Source organism: Mchenga conophoros, linkage group LG7 (genome assembly GCF_057382185.1).
Source record: "Mchenga conophoros isolate Kocher_MC1m ecotype Shallow Benthic linkage group LG7, M_conophoros_male_GT1.1, whole genome shotgun sequence".
Taxonomy (NCBI): Eukaryota; Metazoa; Chordata; class Actinopteri; order Cichliformes; family Cichlidae; genus Mchenga; species Mchenga conophoros.
The window spans coordinates 34,304,374-34,325,953 of record NC_140532.1 but is presented as its reverse complement, the minus strand read 5'-3'; the positions used below and the strand labels follow the sequence as shown (position 1 = coordinate 34,325,953).

General features: G+C 41.0%; 2 protein-coding genes across 2 annotated transcripts in view; one reads left to right on the top strand and one right to left on the bottom strand.

The window, feature by feature from the left end:
* Positions 1-339, top strand: part of slc30a5 (solute carrier family 30 member 5) — a 21,213-nt gene extending 20,874 nt beyond the window's left edge. The window contains exon 16 of the mRNA XM_085279015.1: positions 83-339. Within this exon, the coding sequence (XP_085135141.1) occupies positions 83-253 (171 nt within the window). The 3' untranslated portion in view covers positions 254-339. The remainder of the gene's footprint in view (positions 1-82) is intronic.
* A 2,424-nt stretch (positions 340-2,763) lies between these two features.
* The window catches only part of LOC146570527 (MAM domain-containing protein 2-like), a 30,448-nt gene continuing 11,631 nt past the window's right edge, over positions 2,764-21,580 (bottom strand). The window contains exons 4-15 of the mRNA XM_085279016.1: positions 15,479-15,563; positions 15,148-15,285; positions 13,237-13,511; positions 11,498-11,591; positions 11,006-11,152; positions 9,274-9,393; positions 8,999-9,141; positions 6,654-6,750; positions 6,367-6,525; positions 6,036-6,289; positions 3,202-3,286; positions 2,764-3,106 (exon numbers count right to left, since the gene is read on the bottom strand). Of these exons, the coding sequence (XP_085135142.1) occupies positions 3,060-3,106; positions 3,202-3,286; positions 6,036-6,289; positions 6,367-6,525; positions 6,654-6,750; positions 8,999-9,141; positions 9,274-9,393; positions 11,006-11,152; positions 11,498-11,591; positions 13,237-13,511; positions 15,148-15,285; positions 15,479-15,563 (1,644 nt within the window). The 3' untranslated portion in view covers positions 2,764-3,059. The remainder of the gene's footprint in view (positions 3,107-3,201; positions 3,287-6,035; positions 6,290-6,366; positions 6,526-6,653; positions 6,751-8,998; positions 9,142-9,273; positions 9,394-11,005; positions 11,153-11,497; positions 11,592-13,236; positions 13,512-15,147; positions 15,286-15,478; positions 15,564-21,580) is intronic.

Sequence of the window (21,580 nt, the reverse complement as noted above, 5' to 3'; positions counted from 1 at the left end):
AGAAAAGGTTTTACAGGTACATTTAGGCTAGATTGTTGGCGCTGAGGATTTTTATGGTGGACTGTAATTCTGGTTTCAACAGGTGACCGCCATTTTGAAAGAAGCCGGGGTGAACAATTTGTCAGTGCAGGTGGAGAAGGAGGCATACTTCCAGCACATGTCAGGACTCAGCACCGGGTTTCACGAAGTTCTGGCGATGACGCAGCAGATGGAGTCCATGAAGTACCTGAACGACGGGACATGCATCATGTAGACCAAAAGAAACGCTAACAAGTCTGTTTTCATTGATATGTACAGTGTACGTATGTGGTTTAAATAAATCTGAATATATTGGTTTTATTTTGCAGTCGTCTTTATTTACCCAATGTCACAATTCAGGTTTCTTGTACTAAAGACTCACAGCACACCAGAGAGGCTATGGGATTAGTTTATCATGTCAAACCACAATTATAACCATATGAATGATGGCAGACACTCTGTCTTCAAGTAAACTGACATGTTAGCTTTATTCTAAAAGGAAAAAAATGAAACCCAATCAGACTCTAAAGCTAATCTAGGTTTGTTAGTCCGATTGGCTTGAAAGTGATGTAGGCTTTTGTATTCATACCCTAGATGCAGCTAATAAAAGTCTCAGACAAATTAGAATTTCCGTGACCTTGAAGTCAAGGTCAGAGGTCAAGTTTTCTAACTATCTTCTGAATCGATAACTCAAGAAGGAAAAATTGATACCATAGATGTTTGGCTCGATTCAGCTTTGAAAAGACTAAAAAACTGGAATTTTGGGAAGGATTCTTGCAGGATTGGGTGAACATTATGTGCACACGTCAGGTTAACATGGAAAAACTAGGGAACATTGTCTCGATCTTATCAAAAACAATAACAAACGTAAAACCAGAGTTATGATAAAAAAATATCTGCAATGTTTGGTTTTCTTTCCGAATACTATCGTTGTTTATATTTACTGCGGGAAGAAACGGTAAAAACAGCGTTTTATAAGGAAAACGCTCGAAAGCACTCTCCACCCGTGAGCAAAACCAAAACACCCCACCCTTTCCTATTGGTCGAAAAATGTACCATGTCAACCAATCGAAAAATGATATGGCAACAGTTGTTTAGGAAGGAGGAAGTTTTAGGAGTGTTTTGAGATGTGAGAGATTTGCGACGTTTATGGGAAATCTTGTGTAGTTAGTGTGTAGTGTAGTCAATAGTTTTGTTGTGTGTGTCAGAACAATGAGGCGACTGCTGAATGTTACAGGTGTTACAGGAGTGATACATCTCCTGTTGTCAGGCCTGCAGGTATCAGGCTGTTGTTCTCCTTTATCTCATAGTGGAGAGAAATTATTTTTTTGGAGTGGCACAAATAATTTGTGTGGCATCAAATTTGATGCAGAACAGCTGATTATTCTGTAAATAGTTTGAAATGTTTATTTAAAAAACGTCTTGGCTGCATTTTTAGGTAAATAGCAGCAAAAACCTTTGCTGTTTGCAAAACTCAGTAATTTTTTTGAAGAAGTAACTATATAATTAATTGCCCAACATTGGTCATTATATACTGTATTTTGCAGACTGTATTATTATTACTTCCTGTGTTAACATACTACACAGGTCATGAACAAGAATTTTTGTTTAAAATTTTCATTGTAAGTGGGCTAAAGCAGTTAATTAAAAGTAGTCAAACATAAATGCTGTAATTTGATTATTTTAATAAACTATGTAACTTGGATGCTGGCGTGACCACAGTGCACACATCTGCTGATGCTCACAGTGGTCCAAGGGACCGCTCAGGGAGTTTGTGTGTTCGCTCAGACACATGAAAAATTAGAGGGAACATTGCTCTGGAGAGGTGTATGAACAAGATAAATCTTCCCTTTGTTTCCATTTTTTTGTTACAGTTACCGATGCGTAAACATGACATCTTGTGTTATTTTTAATTTACTCGCAGGTTACTCTGACAATTCCAGGCTTAAAGCTGGAGCGATCCAAGATTAGCGAAGAACCAGACCTCTGTTACCATGACATCAGGTGGGCGACTTCATACAAGTACAGGATCCATGTAAGGGCGCTTACCTACGCATGCATGTGACCGGTGTGTGTATGAGAATACATCAGCATATCTGGAGTCAGGAATATTCTGGCAGTGCTAATATAATGTCCATGTTCCACTGTAGAATCACCAGTTAATCTGGTTAAAACTGGGGGAAATGGTCATGAGAACAGCCACACTTAAATCCAAAAAACATTTCTATGAAGTCCACTGTTTGGACCACAGGATTTTAGCTGATTTGCTTTCAGACCCTTCATAAGAATATCTGTGGTAACCATTCATCTGTTCCTCTGTCAGTTAAGGTGATTAATGAACAGGTTGTGTAGGAAAAACAGAAGTGTGGAGCCTCTGATGTAACTTCTTTTTTTTTTTTTTTCTTTTTTTTAATTTATGAGGTTGGTTCTTACTGCAGACTTAAGGGTTTAAGTTGAAGGCAGCTAAACTTCAGAGCTAATGGGGAGTCTCAGGTATTTAACCTGTAGTGTGGTTGTCACCTTGGAAGAGGTCCGTAGAGTCATTTACCCACCATAAGAATTATTCAGGCGACATGGTTCAAGGTGTGACTGCAGGTTGAATCGCCTGAGAAGGAATCTCAATTCCCTCACACTGTTCCTTTATAAATGACCCTGTATGCTATGCTGTATTCCCACTAGGTGACAGTAAAATACAATATTTCTTGTATCCAATTCCAGGCATCAACAGAGAGAACCAAAAGCAACTCATGTTAAAGAACGTCCTCGCTTTATTTGAGCAATGAGCATTAATCTAATGCAATACAAATGTGAAGAAAAACACATGCTCACTGCTGCTACAGTGCAGAGAAACGCTGACTGTGAAATGACTGATATGTGTCGCTCCAAGAAGAGAGAAACTACATGAGAAGTTTCCTTTGTCCACATGTTGAGACTGACATGCAGGAGTCAGGACTCAACAACATTTTGAGTTGTCTGTAATGTGCAAAAAACAGGAAGGGGGGGGGGGGTAAGCATTATACGCCGTTTTCACTCCTTGCACTTTACTCGATCTCATTGGAGGTTCCCACAGTGGTGCTGATCCCCATTTCTGAAGGAAAAAATTAAGTAAGCAGGAAGTTGTGACAAATCTGAAATCCTTTATTGCATGTTTTCTTTTTTTGTAGGATGTTTCAGTTTGTTTACCTGGGCAAGGTCCACCTTCCAAAATAACATCATCAATGGCAATGTCACTCCTTATTGAAGAACCCCTGATCGCTTCAAACACAATCTGGGACAAAAGGACAAATAAAGTGTTTAGATTAAGAAAGTTCAGGTCAGCAGTGGACACCCCCCCCCCCCCTCAGTTTTATTTATGCCGTGCTAAATGACAACAACAGCTGCCTCAAGGTGCTTCAAATTGTAAAGTAAAGACCCAAGAATAATAATACAGAGAGCTATCCATCCATGTTTCAAAATTCAAGAAACTTTCTGTAAGAAAAAATACTTTTTGTGTCATTAGTGTTATTAATAATTTATTAATGTTTTTTTGTTTGTTTTTTTTATGCTGTGTGTTATTTATTTTGAAACACCTGCAGAAATAGCTCTTCAGTTTCACTGTATTTTACAATGCACTGACAATAACAGGCACTCTGACTCTGATTCAAATCATGAACGAGTCATTATAATAAATAATTGCAAATTAACTAAAGTCACCTGCTCTGTTTTTACCTCCAAGTTAGACTGAATTATCCTATAAATAAGCTCTAATACCGCTGCAGCACAGACCTGCACGGATGACGATCATGCAGGTCTGTGCTACATTAACAGCTCAGCGAGCAAGGCTGAGCTTAAAGTCAGAGTTTTCTGAATCATGATAGTGGCCCTTTTTTAACTTTGCTAAATCACCATGGTAACCTATGTTGAACAAATGGCCAGGTTGGGAGTACCACGTTTTCACTGATTCTTTTATTTACAGCATGTTTATGCAAGTTTCAGATTATCTGCAGAGGGAATACATTTTATATGTGCTAGGTTAAGCTCTACGTTACTAAAACCACTGAATAAAGCCAAAACTGTGGGAATGTGCATGTATTAATTTGGTGACACATGAATGTATTAGACTTATACTGATCTGCTGTTGAGTCTCTTTTACACTGTGGAACTGCAGCTAATAAAACAAATAGACTCAGGCGGTTTAAAGCTTCAGTACTTACTTTAGTAGCTAAATCACCAGGTTAACAATTTTCTGCAGCACTAATCTCTTGTCTTATTAACAGCAGTATTGAATTTTACTGTTACTATTTTTAATGTTCTTTATAGATTTTTAATCACAATTCCTACTCCACTGAATATTTTCATATCTAACCTATGAGAATGAGTTTATTTTTTTGTTTTTTTTTTAGCTCCTCGTCTCAATGTGTTTATATTGTAAGATAAAGACCTTACAATATTAGAGTGAGACCTGCAACACCGAGTAAGCGCTTGGTGAATGTGGGGAGGAAGAAATCCCTTTTAAGATGAAGGGAAGTCCAACAGAGGCTGGCTCATGAAGGAGCAGTCATCTGCCTCAACTGGGTGGGGGAGTGGTGGGGAGAAAGAAGAGAGAGCAAAGGGGAGCGAAATTTAAAAATGATCCTTTAATTATTGAAACTTTCATTTAGCCAAATAAAAACAGCCGAGATGTTGAAATACCCAGAACAGAGGATAAATGAGATCAAATGTGCTAAAGTTTGTTTGCAGATAAGATCCATTCACCTCGAGAGTCTTTCACTCAACGTTGTAATTTCTTGATTTTAGGTACTCAGTATATTCTGGCACACCCACGTGTGCATGCAGTCTGCACAGTGATGCGTCCAGGCAGGACCAATTATACTGAACCTGCAGGCTGACAGGGGCAAAGCTGATGCTGAAGGCAGAATAGTTCAAGAGAGGATGTCGAACTGAGTTCATCTTACCGAGACTAAAGCGAGGCCCATGTTTCCATGACACAGTCTCCTATAGGCTACTTTGTTTCCTGGGCAATGACTCTGTACCACTGGTTGTGTGTGGTTTCAAAATGACAGTCTTCAGAAAGCCGTCGAACTGAAAAGAAGCCTGAAGCTATGTAAAAAAAACAAAAGCATCTTCTTCTGTGCCAAATCTCAAAGACATCGAGCTGTGGAGACGAGTTTCATCACAGTGGAGTCAGAAAGACCACACTGGGGTGATTTTCTTTCCAAAAGAAAATCCCTTTTGTTATCAAAAGGAAAATATATGTTCTGCTTTTGCCTTTTTAAATTTCTCGCAGAACCACTGAGCTGTTATTTTCATGCCTGTCAGATACTGAAAATAATGTTAAAGAATAAAATTAAAGACGCATCATTTCACTTTTACATCAGGAATTAGTTTGTTATGCTGCTTAACAGCTTATGAAACATGTTATTGATTTAAGTGGTATAATGAAGAGGTAACTTAAAGTTGTTTTGTTAGCACGTTGAGCCTACTTTGATCTTTCTATCAGTGTAAATATGTTTAACTACACATTTAATCCCTGAGATATCTCAATATAAGAGAAAGAAGAGCAGTTTCAACAGCATCGGTTCTTCAGTTTTTCTACATGGTAAATATGTAAAATTACAGAAAACGTTCTTGTAGCTCATTGCGCAGACTGTCCTGGATTTATTAAGCGGTCACTTTTCTGTCATGTAATTGTTTATCTATTACTTAACTACTTTAGTTAAAATTCTAGAAATGCATAACCTCCTTCATTTTTTCTGAAGCAGTCTAGTGGGCCACACTGGAGTCTTTGCAGGGCCAATTCTGGCCTTGTATTTTTGAGGGCTAAATGAAAGCACTAAAGCATCTCAGTGACATTAAAGTGATCCTCATTTCTCAGCACGGCTTCTTAGAGAAACTGAGATCATCGCCCCTCCTCTACAGTTCTGTCCTCACGTGTTCCACAAGTGAGTTGTTTGCCAGTCAACATCCACCACCATCTTCATCTAAACTGTTTAAAATAAATTTTTCTGCATTAAGGAGAAAGTTATTTCCACTCTTGCCTGATGCTGGCTGTGACACTGGTACTCGACTTGGGCCTTCAGCCACGCGATGCTCTGCTCGCCGCTCCTCTGCCACAGCAGCTCTTCCTTTCCATATTTGTTGATGCGAACGTTAAGCTGGCCTGTGCCCGACCCATACATGTGGTAGAAAAAGCTAACACAGTGCCGTCCCCTGGTTCCTCTCACAGTGCGGGACATCAGCCGGGCGTTCTGGCCGGGCAGCATCGGCGACGCCTCCAGGTGGAGGTAGTATCCTGCGGAGCACACAGTGTAGGTCAGGGGCTTATAATGACTGAAAGGATCAATTTATACAAAAGGAGAGGTGACTCACCAAGTCCCGCCGTGTGGTCCCCTCTGGGTCCGGTGTATGAGGTCGGTGTGGCCCCTCGCCTCCTCTCCCAGTCAGCAGCGTCGCTCTTCTTGTCCTGAGTGTAACCACACAACCCTGCTTCAAAATCACAGCGTCCAGGGAGAAGAGACGACAGCAGGCCTACAAGAGGAAAATCAATATGCAGAATAAGAGAAGAAGTTTTTAGGCTAGTAGGGTTTTTTCTTTGAAAGCAGGGTTATAAAATAAAAACATCTCTTTCTCTCTCTGTGCTTTTTTGTAGCTGTTACCCGCCACCAGCTCGCAGTCTCCAAGGCTCACGCTGATGTCATCCAAAGCCACAGAGCCACAGTCCCAGAAACTCCTGCAGGTGCTCACGAAGACCACCTGAACAACACAGGACAAACCGGTGAGTCACGAGGTGTTTACAGATTTAAAGATCGATCCCAACCAAAGACACTTTAACCATAACCCTTTGTTTGGGTTGGTGCTGGTGTGTGCGCGAGCCTCAGTTAGTCAGTCAGTTAGGACAGGAATGAATCATGAGTGAAATACTGAGCCAGTGTAGAGAAATCCTTTGAGCACCTTGCCATCTGAATGACTTTATTTTCATCACGCAGCACATGTGATGATGATGTCCTACAGCAGCAGTAAATTAAAAAAAAAACAATTTCTCCTTTTTATCTTTCCCTCTCTGAAGCATTGTCTTCATTTCTCAGTGTATTTCTTATCTATTTCTCACAGTCTTTACTCTGTCGTTCATTTTTCTTTCTTCCCCCGTATTTACTCCCATTTTCCATCATAATTAATGAATCAATTCCTTGTTTCTTGTTCCCACTTTTTCTTTTCAGTTCTGTCAGTTGCACATTTTCCCTCTTTCTCCCTCTTGTACTGATGCTTGTGCATTACAATTCTCACTTCCTTTCATTTCTTTCTTTTCCTTTTTCCCATTTTTCTATTGGTTCTTTCCTTCTTCTCTCCTTCCTGTCTTGTTCACTGCTTTCTAATCTTCAGCCCTCCATTTTTTTCTTTTCCTCCAGGAAAACGGTCAACCAGGACACACATACATACACACACACACACATATATATATATATATATATATATATATATATATATATATATATATAGCTCATCACTGGACCCACTTCAGTTTGCCTACCAGCCTGGCATTGGAGCGGATGATGCCGTCATTCACCTCCTACATCGTTCCCTCGCTCACCTGGAGACCGCTGGAAGCACTGTGAGAATCATGTTCTTTGATTTCTCCAGTGCCTTCAACACTATTCTTCCCTCGGTTCTGAAGGACAAGCTGGAGAACTCTGGAGAGGACCATCACCTCACTACCTGGATTTTGGACTACCTCACCGACCGACCACAGTATGTGAGGACTCAGGGCTGTGTGTCGGACAGGGTCGTCTGCAGTACGGGGGCCCCACAGGGAACGGTTCTGGCTCCGTTCCTCTTCACCATCTACACTGCAGACTTCTCCCACAATTCCACCCAGTGCTTCCTGCAGAAGTTCTCTGATGACTCTGCAATAGTCGGCCTCATCACTGATGGGGACGACAAGGAGTACAGAGGACTGACTCAAGACTTTGTGGACTGGTGCCAGCTGAACTACCTCCAGATCAACGCCAGTAAAACCAAGGAGCTGGTGGTAGACTTCCGCAGGCACAAACATCCTCCACTGCAACCACTGAACATCCAGGGTATGGACATTGAGGCTGTGGACAGCTACAGGTACCTTGGTGTTCATCTGAACAACAGACTGGACTGGACTCATAACTCAGACGCCCTCTACAGGAAAGGGCAGAGCAGGCTGTACCTGCTGCGGAGACTCAGGTCGTTTGGAGTGGAGGGCCCACTCCTGAAGACCTTCTATGACTCTGTGGTGGCTTCTGCTATCTTTTATGGTGTGGTCTGCTGGGGCGGCAGCATCTCTGCTGGGGACAGGAAGAGACTGAACAGGGTGATCCGAAGGGCCAGCTCTGTTCTAGGATGCCCTCTGGACCCAGTGGAGGTGGTGAGTGACAGGAGAATGGCGGCTAAGCTGTCATCCCTGTTGGACAACGTCTCCCACCCCATGCAGCAGACTGTGACAGCACTGAGCAGCTCCTTCAGTGGGAGACTGCGGCACCCACGGTGTGGGACGGAGAGATTTCGCAGGTCTTTCCTCCCCACTGCTGTCAGACTCCACAACAAAGACTTTAACTGAACAAACACACACATCCACACATGTGCAATAACACTAAGTGCAATAATCCTTTCTGGCATCGTTGTATTTTTACTCAGTTGTATATAGCATTCGTATTCTATTTTTATCTTATTGTATATTTTTATTCTATTTTATTCTACTGTATATAGTATATTATTTTATTCTATTCTGTACAGCTGTGTACTGTATTTATTCTTATTGTATTCTAATTTTTGCGTCATAACTTTTGCACTGTCCACTTCCTGCTGTGACAAAACAAATTTCCCACGTGTGGGACTAATAAAGGTTATCTTATCTTATCTTTTATATATATATATATATATAAAAGAATAAACAAGGAGGTGGATATATATTTATCCAACTCCTTGTTTATTCTTTCACACATGTGTGCTTTCCCCCCACTTCCTCATAGCTGACCTTGGCAGACTGTGACGTCTGGAAGGTGACATCCGCTGCGATCCAGATTCCCCTCGACCTCTCTGCCTGAGTCCAGATTTTCTCCTGGCTGCCGTTCGCATGCAGCAGATAAACAGCCAGAGCCTGGTCCGTCTGATTGAAACCTGCATTTGCCAGAGTTATTTCTGGTTGGTGAATCATTCAGATCAGCTCCAGCAGAAGATTCACACATTTCAAATAAATGCCAACATGCAGGGAAAATATATGAATCTGTCGAGTTTCAGGGTGCAGCTCACCCCTCAAAGAGAAGTAAAATGTCAGACAGTACTTCATGTTCCCGGCTAGAGTTGGACCGATGAGGCGGCTAACGTAGCCGGAGCGTGGGCCCAGTCGGGAGTGAGCCAACAGGAAAGATCCTGGAGGGAGAAGACAGCATTTTATTTTCTTGCTAACTCTCTCTTCCTCGGAATCTGCTTGCTGTGATCGTTCCCATCACCGCTCACACCTGGTAATGATCTGCTGCTCAACTGTTTTTCAGTGGAAAACTGTGCTTTGTTTGCATGCATGGATGCTGTCGCCACGTGAAGGCAAAGAAATGTCTAAAAAGCCGACAGACCACCAAAACGCTGGCCTAAATTTCACAGCTTTGATGTTTGTTCACATCCACCGTCTAATGAGAACAATACCAGGCTGTTAATGCTCTGTGGTTCACTTGGTTTACCAGCTACAGTTCTGTGTAAAAGCCTTCATTTCTTTATGAAGGAGCCAGACTTTTTTGTATTTTTAAAAGTGGTCTTGAACAGCTTTCTGGGGGTATTTCAAAGTTTTTCTTTGACCATTGGCTGCTTTTTCACGCAGTTTTTAGTCCAATCTTTGTACCTGACAAAAGGAATATTTTGTTTGTTTTTTTTGTTTAAGCCACTTAACACTGAGATGAACCAGTGCTGTGTCTAAACATAACGAACAACTTTGCCAGTTTTAAACTCTTTAATCTTCTGGCACTTTGTTACTCGACAGGCATACAATAATATTTTTCAGACCAAAAGTGGAGAAAAGTGGAGGAAACTATCTACAGGTGATAAACAGCTAAAAGTCATGTCCTAGGAAATACAAAAAACAAATCCCCCAAACACCTGACATGGCACCTAAGAAATTCATCTGGCCTTTCACTTGATCTACACTGTTCTGTTAAGACTTATGAGTAATGGTTTCAGTGGAAGTGCCAGTCTTAAGAAAGGGAAATGAAAAACACACAATGGAGCAGAGCACTATAGACCATGGATTGGCCTTCCCAGGACCTCAGCATTATTGTAGCAATGGGGGATCATCTTTGCAGATAATGAAACAAAAGCCAACATCCAAAGGAAAACTCTCAATGCCCTCGATGTCACAAAGCTTGGAGAACTATTATCAAAGACTACTTAAAGAAATTTCAAGAAAACTCAACTACCCAGCAAACGTGCCCTCTTGGGGCCTGTATGAGGCCGCTGTGGGCAAACCCACAGTACTGGCATGAAATGTAGAGCACATCTGGGCCCACTGCGAGTAGGTGTGGATAAACCGTGGAACTAGGCAAGGCAAACCCACATTTTTCCACATGTGTGTACCCATCCAGGGCACATACCAGTTTTGCTCTTTGGGGCCTCTATGTGGGTTTTCTATGGTCAAGCCAATTATGTGTTGCCCATAGGAAACCTGGGTGATATGGTAGAATAAAAGATGTTTTACGAGTACTGGTCTGCTAGATGTTTTTGCTAACAAAAAGGATTCTTTGGTGGTGGAAAAAATCAGGACTTTCTCTCTGAGGCAGCCTCACAGTTGACCTATTCTGCTTGTATTGTTATTCTCGGACTCTAAATGCGTTTCATGATTCATGCATAATTACGTGCACATCAGCTTACCCTATTATTTGAAACTTGGGCCATTTTTAACAGTATTGTCACATTTTATATATGATAGGAAATACAGAAAAGTGTAATAAGTCCACTTTAAACAGTGGAAGTCCACGGTCAGATGTTGTTTCTCCACCTGCTCCTGTGGTGTGGTCTCCATTCCTGAATATGTTGGGCTTCACGGAGACTCTTCTCCACGGTGACTCCTTCGCCTGCTCCTGGGTGTAGAGGCAGAAACCAGACTCAAAATCACAGTTGGCGATAGAGGGGTCAAAAGTTGGCTCTGTAGAATAAATGCACAGAAACCGCAGGTTAATGTAGGATAAACACTTTTGTGGCTCCTGTTCAGTCCTTTAAACATTTGTATTCGATTTCATGTTAACATCTGTAGACCCTGTAGGATTAATCCTATATTAATCATGGTTATTTTCATCTTCTTAATCTACATGCAAACTCCCAAATTTTGATATATGAAAGACTTTATGACTTTACTGCTACTTGGATTTGGTGCTTTAAGATATTAATTAATTTAAATTCTTAAAATTTGGAGGCTTAAGATTGACCAAGTTTGACTATTTTACTGGTGACATTAGCGGTGAAAGAATAAGGGGCTTTATCTGCAGCTCACCAGTGTCTGTGGTGCAGAACTGCGAAGAAAAGGAAATATCATCAAGTGCAACACGTCCGCCACGTGGACTGTTAAACGCCACTTCAAAGACCACCTAAAGGGACATAAACAAAGTTGTAGGTCGTTATGTGTTCACACAGATGTGTTCATATTTACCTGTTAATGCACAGTAGTCGTAGTAGTTTAGTAGCAGTTTTAAGTCAAACCCCAAAAACTTTTTAAAACCAAATAAAGAACAAAAACATTTGTCAGACGAATGATGGAAGCACAAGAAGTTAAAGATAACCTAACATAGAGTCACTGCATTTAACCCTGCCCAGTTTACTGCCTACCAGAACATCTGTGTTATAGGTCATCATGTATACCTATGAGACCGCAAGCAGTTTATCAATTAATCTATCAATTAAGACTACCTTAACATAGATTACTCGTATTACTCCCTTTGTAGATACACTGGCGACTATATTACGTACACACGGAAAGAAATCCAAGTCACAGTTTAAAACAGTCACTCATTGATTGGTTTTTGTTTTTGTTTTTTTTACATTGTCAGAAACTTGTACTTTCAATTAATACTACACGACTAAAGCTACGGAACAATTAAAGATTTTAAAAGTTAAAATCCTGACTATTATGTGAATAACAGAGACGTTCAGTGAAATCCAACTCAATCATCTCTTGCATGTGGCCATAGAGACAGAGAAATATACATAAAAGATATGTAACATTTGTCAAACAATAACACAATTGATAGCACAATTAATGTTTTTTATATTTCCCCAATGACACTAGAGATGTGCTCTCCAATGTATTTTTGTTTGGATGGATGGATAGAAAAAGTGCAATCCAAATTACAAATGGAGGACTTTCACCTTCAAAGTAAAGTCAGTAAAGCACTAGGGTTTGCTTTGTGAATGTCCATGTGCCTGCCTTTTTTGTGACTGCATATACTTGTCTGCTGAGAATTAACATTTCAATGCGCCAGCTACACATGTGCTCCCGGCAGCGAACTTCAAGGGGTCTTCAAATAAGTATAAGAGCAATGACTGCTCAACCAGGTCTCCAGCTGTCTGCATTTGCAATGGACCATATCAAGGCATAAAAGTTGGGCCTCACCACTGCAACCAACACGTTTTAAAATGTGCAACTTTCCCTTTGAAGGGAAAGGTTCTCTGTTTTTTGGTTTGCAAGTTCACAATTTCTCTTCTGCTCAGTGTTTACAGGCAAGTTGTTTTCTTCCGTGCAAAGTATGGGTGACCATGGCAGTCTGCTAAAGTTCAAAGAGGTTTTTGTTATATACCTCAATAGCAAACTTTAAAAAAAAAAAAAAATTCAATCAGTTTTATTTATCTTGTAAAAAACCCACAACAACAGTTGTCTCCAGGCACTTTATACTGTAAGTCACATATATTACGTATATTGTTAGAGAGAGCATCTGGTGATTGTGGGGTCTCTTTTAACAGGAAGAGACTTTTGTTTTGGGGTTTGGGGAAAGACAAGACAGAAATAGGAGCACAGCACATAAGATAAGATAATTTTGAGCTCAAGAAATACGTCATTGGAATTTATCTAAAAGAATCCAGCTTTAAAATTAGGTTCACAGCAGCAAAAGTATATCTTTAACTACCACTTAATTTATTTTTGCTTTTATAAGAAAAAAGCTGCCTCCTTTAAAAGTAGCGGTCTTGCTTTGTTCATTAAGTCATCACATAAGACTTCATAAGAGGTCTTGAACTGACCTGTACCGAGTAGGGTGCCTTCAGGTCCACCTGCACAGGTATCCACTCTCCAGGAATTTCTGTCCAGTCGTTTTGATTCTCCAACCCTGCCCTCCACAACTCCTGGTACTGACCCAGCTGGTCCCGGGTGAAAACAGAGAAGAGGTTTCCTATCTCACTGCGCTGGTACTGAAAACTCAGACAGCCGGACATCGGCACCTGCGTCATTGGAGACACCAGTTTGGCCACTTCTTTAAACGTCTTGCCGTAGATGGAGTCGACATACATGAAGTGACCTGAAAGGAATTCAGTGGGAGAGTTCTCTGGGTTTATTTAGGCCACGTAACCACTGATTTGGTGATTTCTAGATGTCTAAACACCTACGTCAAAGTCTTTAAAGCTTTAACAACTTTAAAACTTACAGTAATGTGTTGCTTTGACGCTGTCAGTCTGAAAGATAGGACCATTCTGGGTACATTTTGAATTATGTTTACCACTCTTGTCAAGTTAGAGCCATAGGACAAGTCATTACAGACCTTTGTTATGTTTGTAAAAGGTGAGCTGAGTCCAACTGGTGACCGTTCTACAGACCATTGAGGAAAAACGAAATGGTCTGTACCAGGATCAGGGGTATCAAATGCGAAGCCTGGGGCCCAGAATTAACCCTCCTAAGGATCCAGTCTGAATTGACTGAATTGCTTTGCAATTGAAGGCATAGTTCGGCGCTCTGCAATGGACTATGGGTCGGTCCATCTGTTAGGATAGGCTCCAGACCCACCATGACACTGAACTTGGTAAGCAGTTAAGAAAATGGATTAATACGTTTTGGGGCTTTTCTTGTTTTTCCCTTTTATTGGATGAACAAAGTGGAAACAGACTGGAAGGATAGACAGAGTTCCTGTAGAGAACTGGTTCCCAGTAGTTAAATTCCTTGGAGTTGTTAGTTTCCTTGCTTATTGATCCCACTTGTGGGTTCCACTTGAACTTGCACTCAACTGACTTCAGTTCGGAGGAAAATAGTGGCGCGGTCTTTAGAGTGCATATAAACATTACTTTTATTTTAATTGCACAAGAAGACAAGAGTGTAATTGTCTACTCTACTGCTAACACAAGTTTGACTCTTTGCAAGCATCTGCACAGACAAGCTAAGCCAAGAACCCTGAGTGACGTTAAAGCTGACCCCAGCCCTGCAGCCAGACCCTGAACCTCAATGGATAACAAACTGATGAGCAGTCAGGCTGCAGCCTCCGTTTCTACCTGTTCATGTTTCTAAAGTAGAATCACTGTAGCGATCGCTTTAAACTCTCTTTGTGCTGGTTTTGATCCTTGCTTCGTGTTGCTGGTTTTGTGTTCATTCCTAAATACTAAGGGAAAGATCATATGTGTATTCTCATTAGCCCAGGGATAGGTGTTGGTGTATGGGGCTGTAGCGATTAGTGATTAAGCAACGTACTACCTTATTATTAAGAACAGTGTTCTGTGTAATATGTGTAATAATTACTACCCAACATATATCACAATAGAGAAGGGAAATACTGACGACATTTGCATGAATGTAATGTCTTTCATATCCTGCTTAGTGATGGTGGTTAGTCCCAAAGCAGAGCCAGTGAGAAATCGAATCATAAGTGATATCGATAATGGAATCAGAATTGTTAAATAATTCGTACATACCATCCCTAGAGGTCATTACAAAGAATGCAGATTTGAAGCACTACCTAAAAACCTAGAAACTACATCCCATATGTTAAACTGTCTGATATATAATGATGAAATTTCACTTTTTAAAGTATCCCAGTGTACCTGTACTTTGACCCATTGTAGCCCTCGTTAACTTTGTGGTAGTTAGCTTATGAACTAAAACCAGTTTGACCCTTCACGAGTCATTAATAGTACACCCAGTAATTATATGTACAAATCACTCTTGCTCACCTGACCCGTTGTTGTATGTGTGATCATTTGGCATAGCATTGTGGAGAACCTGGACCCCGCCTCCTCCCACATACCAGTTTACATTGGCATTCCACTGGTTATTGTATCCACACAGGTGAGACTCCTCAAAATCACATTCTAGAGGCAGACAAATGAACAACAGACCCGCTGTTATGGGTGCGCACGTGAAAGCGTTTTCATGCTGTCGGAGCTTTGTAATGTGTGAGGATCAGGGTGCAGATGGTCTTCATCAAGGCGTACATATGTGGGTCATGTTTTTCTTTCAGTTTAAAGTAAGATGTGTGAGTGACATAAGTGTGAAGTCACCGACCCAGGCAGTATCCAGGGCTGATGTGGATCTCAAAGATGGCCACACTGCTCCCTTTGCTCGACCCAGGTTTACCTTCGATGACGACCTAATCAACGACACATGGTCAGTAATCCCCCGAAGTGAGGTCTGACATCACAAAGGCATCACATGAGGTTAAAAACAGTTCATTCGTGAACTATGCTGATAGCTAGTCTAGTTTTCCTAACTCTGATTTGCTTTAAAGTGGCGTGCAGATGAGGGAATGACACACAGGTCGATGGATAAGATATGTCATGCCTTTTAAGGTGTTAAGGTGGTTTTGGGGGAAAACGCTGAGACTGTTTTGCAGCAAGTGTGCAATAAAGCCAAAACTACAAGCTAAAAGTGGCTAAAAACCTCCAAAGTGAAAACAGCTTGATAATACTTTGTGGGTTTATTGGAGCATGCTCAAAAAGCGTTAATGTCAAGCATCCTCTTTAAGTAAATCATCATGTTCCTGTGGTGAACTACTATTTTCTTCTGCCTGCTGTGCTGCCCTGTCTCTGTCATCACCTTTACCGATGGCCTTCATCACTTAATCTTAGTTATTTCCTGTTTTACTCTGAGATTTTCTTTTCTCGCGTATCTTGTTTTTGTGTCCTATCTTTGTCTTCTCCCGTTTGAGATCGTCTGCCCTGCCCTCATTATTTGAACCTGCTTTTGATAGTTTCCACTTGTTCCCTGATATTCATTCATTTTTCTGTCTAGTACATTCCTTGTTTCCTGAAATCTTTTGTCTTTCCCTCTGTAACCTACACTTGGGTCCTCTCATCATATCCTGACATAAATGGAATATGTCCATTTGACAAGCAGATCAGTATAGTATGACCCCTATGAGCAAGCGCTTTGGCAACAGTGTGAAGGAAAAAACTCAGTTTTACAGGAAGAACGAGACCAGACCCAGGCTCAGGGAGGGCCGGCCATCTTCCGTGAGTGGTTGGGGGTGAAGGAAGGAAAACAGCAATAATCAGAAATACAAAAACGTGCTCATCTAGTGAACTGCCGTGGCAATATAGATTAGTAAAACAATGCATCTTTCACCTTTTCAATTAAAACGTATTTAAATTTTTACTGGTTATTTTCTCAACCTCTGAGAAAGAAATATACACTCTATTACAGTTTACATGAAAAATCTGTTTTATTCCTGCCTATAATCTTAAAGAGGTTATAAAGGAGTTTGTTTATTTCATTCATGGATTGATCTGTCTGCTATTTTATTACTATGATGACGTTTTTCTGACTTGTGAAGTGATAAAGAGAGATATCAAAAAACAACATTTGATAGGGTTGTATTGTTGATTGTCATTTATGCTTAGAAATATTTACTCATATATGCTTAGAAGTATATAATCATTGGTGGATTGAAAGAATGCTTCATCCTAAAGAGGTCTGTATTAACTTTGTGTAGCTGTAGAAGGGAGTGCATACATTCCCCAGAGTGTCCTGGCATAGATCACACTCCCTAGGAGAGTTTATCTTTTCTTGTTGATTTATGGTATAGCAAGCACACGCATATCTGTTTAAGTATAAGAGCCTTTTGTTAGATGGAGTTAGACATCCTGGCACTAGCCTTGGGGAGTCTTCACAGGGTCACATCTTGACCTCACACAGATCACACACACACACACACACACACACACACACACACACACACACAGGCAAGGTACTCTTTGTGTGTATGTAGACGTCACATGTTAGTGAACTTATGCATATTCATGTAACCTCAATAAAAGGGCAGTGTACGGGAGAACGGACGAGAGCAACTGGGGCCAAGCGAAGGAACGGCGTTTGTCCGGTTCTCTCCCGTGCACGAGTACCATGAAGAAGTTTGCCTACTTGCAGTGTAATTATATTGTCTTAACGTTCCAGCGGATGGGTTCAAGATACAAACCCATCATTAATTGGTCCTTCGATGCCGGCTCCCTGGGATCGCATTCACCGAGGGGGGGGAGAGGCACGCTGAAAGACTGACGTCAGCCAGGAAGTTCCTGTGGATTCGCTGTCTGTCCTTCTCCTCGATGAATGGCGATCGGCGGGATTCAGGCTGATATTACACGCTAAGCAACGCCAAGTAAGTTTAAAGAGGCCGACTCTATAACCGTGTCGTTGTGCAGTCTCCGCCATTTTGTGAGGCGTTGAGAAGTTCGCTGCTTTGTGGAGCGATAACTGGGTTAGTGTCCCGAAAAAGAAGTTTTGGTTAAATCGCCCAAGGGTCCCAAGCGTCCGGTGTGTGTCCGGTTTTGAAATCGCCCTGGGTGTGTGTCCCGAGCATCCCTTCATTGGGTTTTGTCGCGCGAGTGGGTGAGCGTCCCACAGCTGGGTCAGGGTCCCGAGCGGTCCGGTGTGAGTCCGGAGTAGGCCTATTTTGTGTTATTGTCATTTTCGTCGTCGTTGTTGTTGTTGTGTGTGAGTGTGTGCGGAGCAGACCGCGTGGTGTGTGACGTCAGCAGCTGTTGTTGTTATCATGGGTTTCCTAAGCAGCCAGGAGTGTGTGGAAAAGGCCAGCCCACATCAGCAGCACTTGAGCTATGCTCTGGTGGGTGGCTTTCCCCCCACCCCTTGCTGACACAAAATGTTAACTCTTTAGCTTGCCCTGTTCGACAACAGCCTGTGTGCCAAACCATTGAGGTAGATAGTTGTTAAAAGTAATCTACATTAAGCTTGTGGTTGCTTAAATTCAGTACAATGACATGTGAGGAGAAGTGATATAGGTAAATATTTAAACTCATGAAGTGCATAGAGACACTTGACCTGTGTGGAAGACGGTCGTCTTATTATGAGCCATTGTTGAGATATAGAGCACATCTGTGAAAACAACTAATATGCTGCAACTACTGTGTGATGTCGCGTTGCAGTTTTGTTTTTGTTTTTTGAGCTGATGAGCAAGCTACACATTATCAGATCAAGAGCTGTCTGAGAACTACTCAAAGAGAGGGAAACAGAGAGTGTGCAGCGTTTCCATGAGCAGTTTTTCTGCACCTTGACTCGTGTGTGTAGCATCAGCATCATGTTTTTGTTTATTTGTTTTGTTGGGTTGAAAATAAATAAACGTGTGATCATGCTTATGGATTACCATGGCACATATCACCAGCCACGTGATTTATTTATGCAGATGAAAAAGTGAGTGTGAATGTGTTTGACATCACAGTGTTTCTGTGCGCTGTGTAAAAGTAATTGCCTCTGATTGAGAAGAGAATTTATATTGTAGATGAAAAATAATCATAGGGAAAAGGTTTTGTGTTGATCAGCCAAAAACAACTACAATGTCATTTTCTGCTTTAAGAAAGGATTGTTTACACAAACACAGACAGAGAGAGAGAGAGATGTGTGTTGATTAAGCAGTGATGATGATAATGAACATGTCTTAGTTTGTCACTTTCAGGTGAAAAGCAGACCTGTATCAATTTTCCACATGCAGCGGTCGGACGGAAGAAATTTATAGTTAAACATCATTGGAAACATGCAGGCCAAGTTCTGGCTGACTTATATACAGCGCAATGTGTTTCTCAACCTCACAAACTCACAAGCAAGCTCACTCCTCCCTGAAGAATGCAGCTCCAAAGCAATAACATGGCAGATAAAGAGACAGCATCAAGTCCTGAGCAAAAAGTCTCAGCAAGCAGCAGCAATGTGGACAAACAGCATCAGAGAAGAGCAAACCCATCATCCTGACTGATCGGATGAATGGCACTGTGTTTACAACAAGCTGCAACTTCACTATGCATGTGAAGAAAACTTTCGAGGAGAACTGAGGAGACTGTTGGAGTTTGACATTTGCCACCTGTGGAGCAAAATGGCAAGAAGAGACAGTGGAACACAGGACAAAGCTGAAGGAGAACTGCCGGCTGTTTGGACTGTTGAAGTGGGAGAGGACAACAGAGTGAGAAGACAGAGTGAGAAGACTAGGTGAGAACACATAGGAATTATTTAATGTGGGAAATCAAAATTTGGGTTAGCAAACCTGGGGAAAAAGAAAGCTGACTGCTTAAGTTGGAAAATTGTGAAGGAGTCTGAAACATATACAAACATATACAAAATCACACAGAACATGCCTTAACCCTACTAATACAAACACAAAATAACTCATGAAGATTAGACATTTTAAGCGTGAGTCTGTTTATCATCTTGTCCAAGTCACCTCGTGTGATGCAAAGACCAGTGGAACTCATAGCACAGAACATGCTCTGTTGGAGATGCAGCTCCACAGACATGCTTGTTATCTTTCATCAGTGTTAAAATAGTGTCAATTTAGCAGACACTTGTTATCAAATACTGACTTTATCCAATAAAAAATTGACTCTCTAGGTTGCAGGACAACAGTTTAACTTTTGTGGGAAAAAAGATCCTGGTTTGACCAACCAGTGATCAGACAATAAATTTAGTTGTTAATATAGTAAATTGGGAGAAGCTTCCTGCTTGATTGATGCAGCACAAGTTTACTACTAAATTTACTGTATGAGGGAAATTCTCTTTTAGTGATAACATTTTGAACATGCATTTCTGTTGTCCTGTCATCCTAGTGGGTTAATAGCTGATTCAAATTAGTTGATCGTTCTTAGATTAATGAAAGGTGACTGAATTCTAGTACGAGTGAATGGGATGTGTTGGAGTTTGTTGTGTGTTGAGTGGAGACTCTAAAACACTGAGTTTCCTGTTTTGATGTGCGAGTGAATCCTGTATTTAGATACACAACTCTGAATACATCAGAACAAACGTCTTTTGTGAAGTGCATGACAGCATGTCACATGTTTTATGATGAAGGGAAAAAGGAAAAATTGAATAAAATAGATCTGTGGCCTAAATGAGTGAAGAGCACAGACCGGGTGATTAAACTCATAGCTAATATGACATTAGGGTTATGTTGTGTGTTGTGCAGTTGATGGTTGGTTTGGAGTGAATCTAGCTGATGATTCTTCTCCTGTTGTGAAGATGATGAGGAGTTTGTGTCATGACTTAACAAGGCCTTTTTATTTTGATACTTTCACAGTGCACTGAGAGTTTGGTTTGATAATCTCTGTTATTTTTTATTTTTCATTTTTGAACAAGCACTGATTTTGCTTGTGAATTTCTTTTCTTTGAGCAGATCTGCAAGTCGGGAATTAAAAGCGTTACACATCATCAAGAAAATTGTTGCAAGTGAGTTTCTCCACATTTAAAATGGGTTCAGGAGAAAGCCACTTATTTGGGACAATTAGGAAATGAGAGTCCCCCCCAAAAAGGATTCAACGAGGAAATCCAGTCTAAATTATTTTTCTTTTTGAAATAACGTCGTTTTGCTGAGCGTGGAAACGAATGCGATGATAATTTCCACAATTAGCAAAAGAAGGAACCACTGACTGAATGAGTAAGAATTTTAAAATAACTGACTGACTGACTGAACATGATTGTGTGAAGTTAACCCCCACCTGACAAAGGTGCAGATGAACCCATGTGTTTCCTTTTACAGGAGCAGAAAGATGACAGCAACACTCGAGGTTGCATGATGATTTAACCTTTTAAATGCCATTTTCTGTGTCTGTGCATTTATCAGGTGTGTTATTCATAGGCTTGTGTTGCTCACAGAGGGAGCTGTGACAAAGTATGCATACGCCTGCGCAAGCGCTAATATTTGCATTTTCTTTTCTTACAGCATGCCAGTTCTTCATGTGAATTGATGATGCGATTTATACCAGGACAACTGGTTGATGTTTTTTCCTACTACAGGATTTCTGGGTTTATGTGTGAGGAAAACTGTGTTTACCGGTTATGAGTAGTGATGCTGTTACATTGTGTTTTTGGGAAAATGTGACGGTTACTTTGATGATATGAATAACATATTTTCCACAGCAATGGATGGTTGATTTTATGGTGTTTTTATGGCACCTCTGGATTGTGGTTGGCCGACGCCTGCCCACCAGGATAATCAATGTGTGTTGCTAATGTTTGTTTTTTGAGACTGCATGTACAAGATTCAGCAGAAGCGGACAAGTGACATGAGACAAACAAATAAGAGATGCGGTGTTATGGGATAGTTAATATGGGCTCATTTGCTGGCCACTCTTGAGCCCATAAATAATATATGAGTGGAGTGACTTTGCTTAAGAG